A 516-nucleotide genomic window follows, 5' to 3' on the forward strand; every position below is an offset into this window, starting at 1 on the left:
TATATAATAAATAATAACTACACACACATACACACACATATATATATATATATATATATATATATATACATATATATATATATATATAATATTATCCAAACCTGTTCTCATCAAGGACCTTCCGTCCGCGTACTCGGCCTATCGCTTGCACCATTTGGTTCTTCTTGCGCACCTGTCCGGTACTGTGGCATCCCACGCCCAGCGTTTGTGCGGTTGCAGAGTGTCGTTTGGGAGAGTCCGATGAGTTACTGTTTGTGCATAACTGCGCCTCCGAGTTTGTTCCTGACTCGTGACTGCGTGTGGGTGTAATGAAACGGTTAGAGATTCGATTCTATTTTAATCCACACCCCTAGGCCGAATCTGGAAAACAACTCTTTCACGGCTGTCACAGTACGGTTATATCATTGCTGGGGTAGAGTAGCGTTCTTTGACTCACACGCTGTACAGTTTCCGTTTATAAATCTGTGTCTCATACTGTCTCCAGTAGCCACACCTCAGCATTGCCGGCACCATGTT

The 516-nt window shown here is 43.0% G+C and overlaps 1 protein-coding gene across 1 annotated transcript; it reads right to left on the minus strand.

The window, feature by feature from the left end:
- Positions 1–91: 91 nt before the first annotated feature.
- SARC_14451 (hypothetical protein) lies at positions 92–293 on the minus strand (the record flags this gene model as incomplete). Its single annotated transcript, XM_014291414.1, has 1 exon — positions 92–293. A coding segment is annotated over one exon (202 nt), but the record flags the coding sequence as incomplete, so codon positions are not given.
- Positions 294–516: the final 223 nt, after the last annotated feature.

The sequence above is a fragment of the Sphaeroforma arctica genome, assembly GCF_001186125.1.
Source record: "Sphaeroforma arctica JP610 unplaced genomic scaffold supercont1.4646, whole genome shotgun sequence".
In the NCBI taxonomy this organism is placed as follows: Eukaryota; class Ichthyosporea; order Ichthyophonida; genus Sphaeroforma; species Sphaeroforma arctica.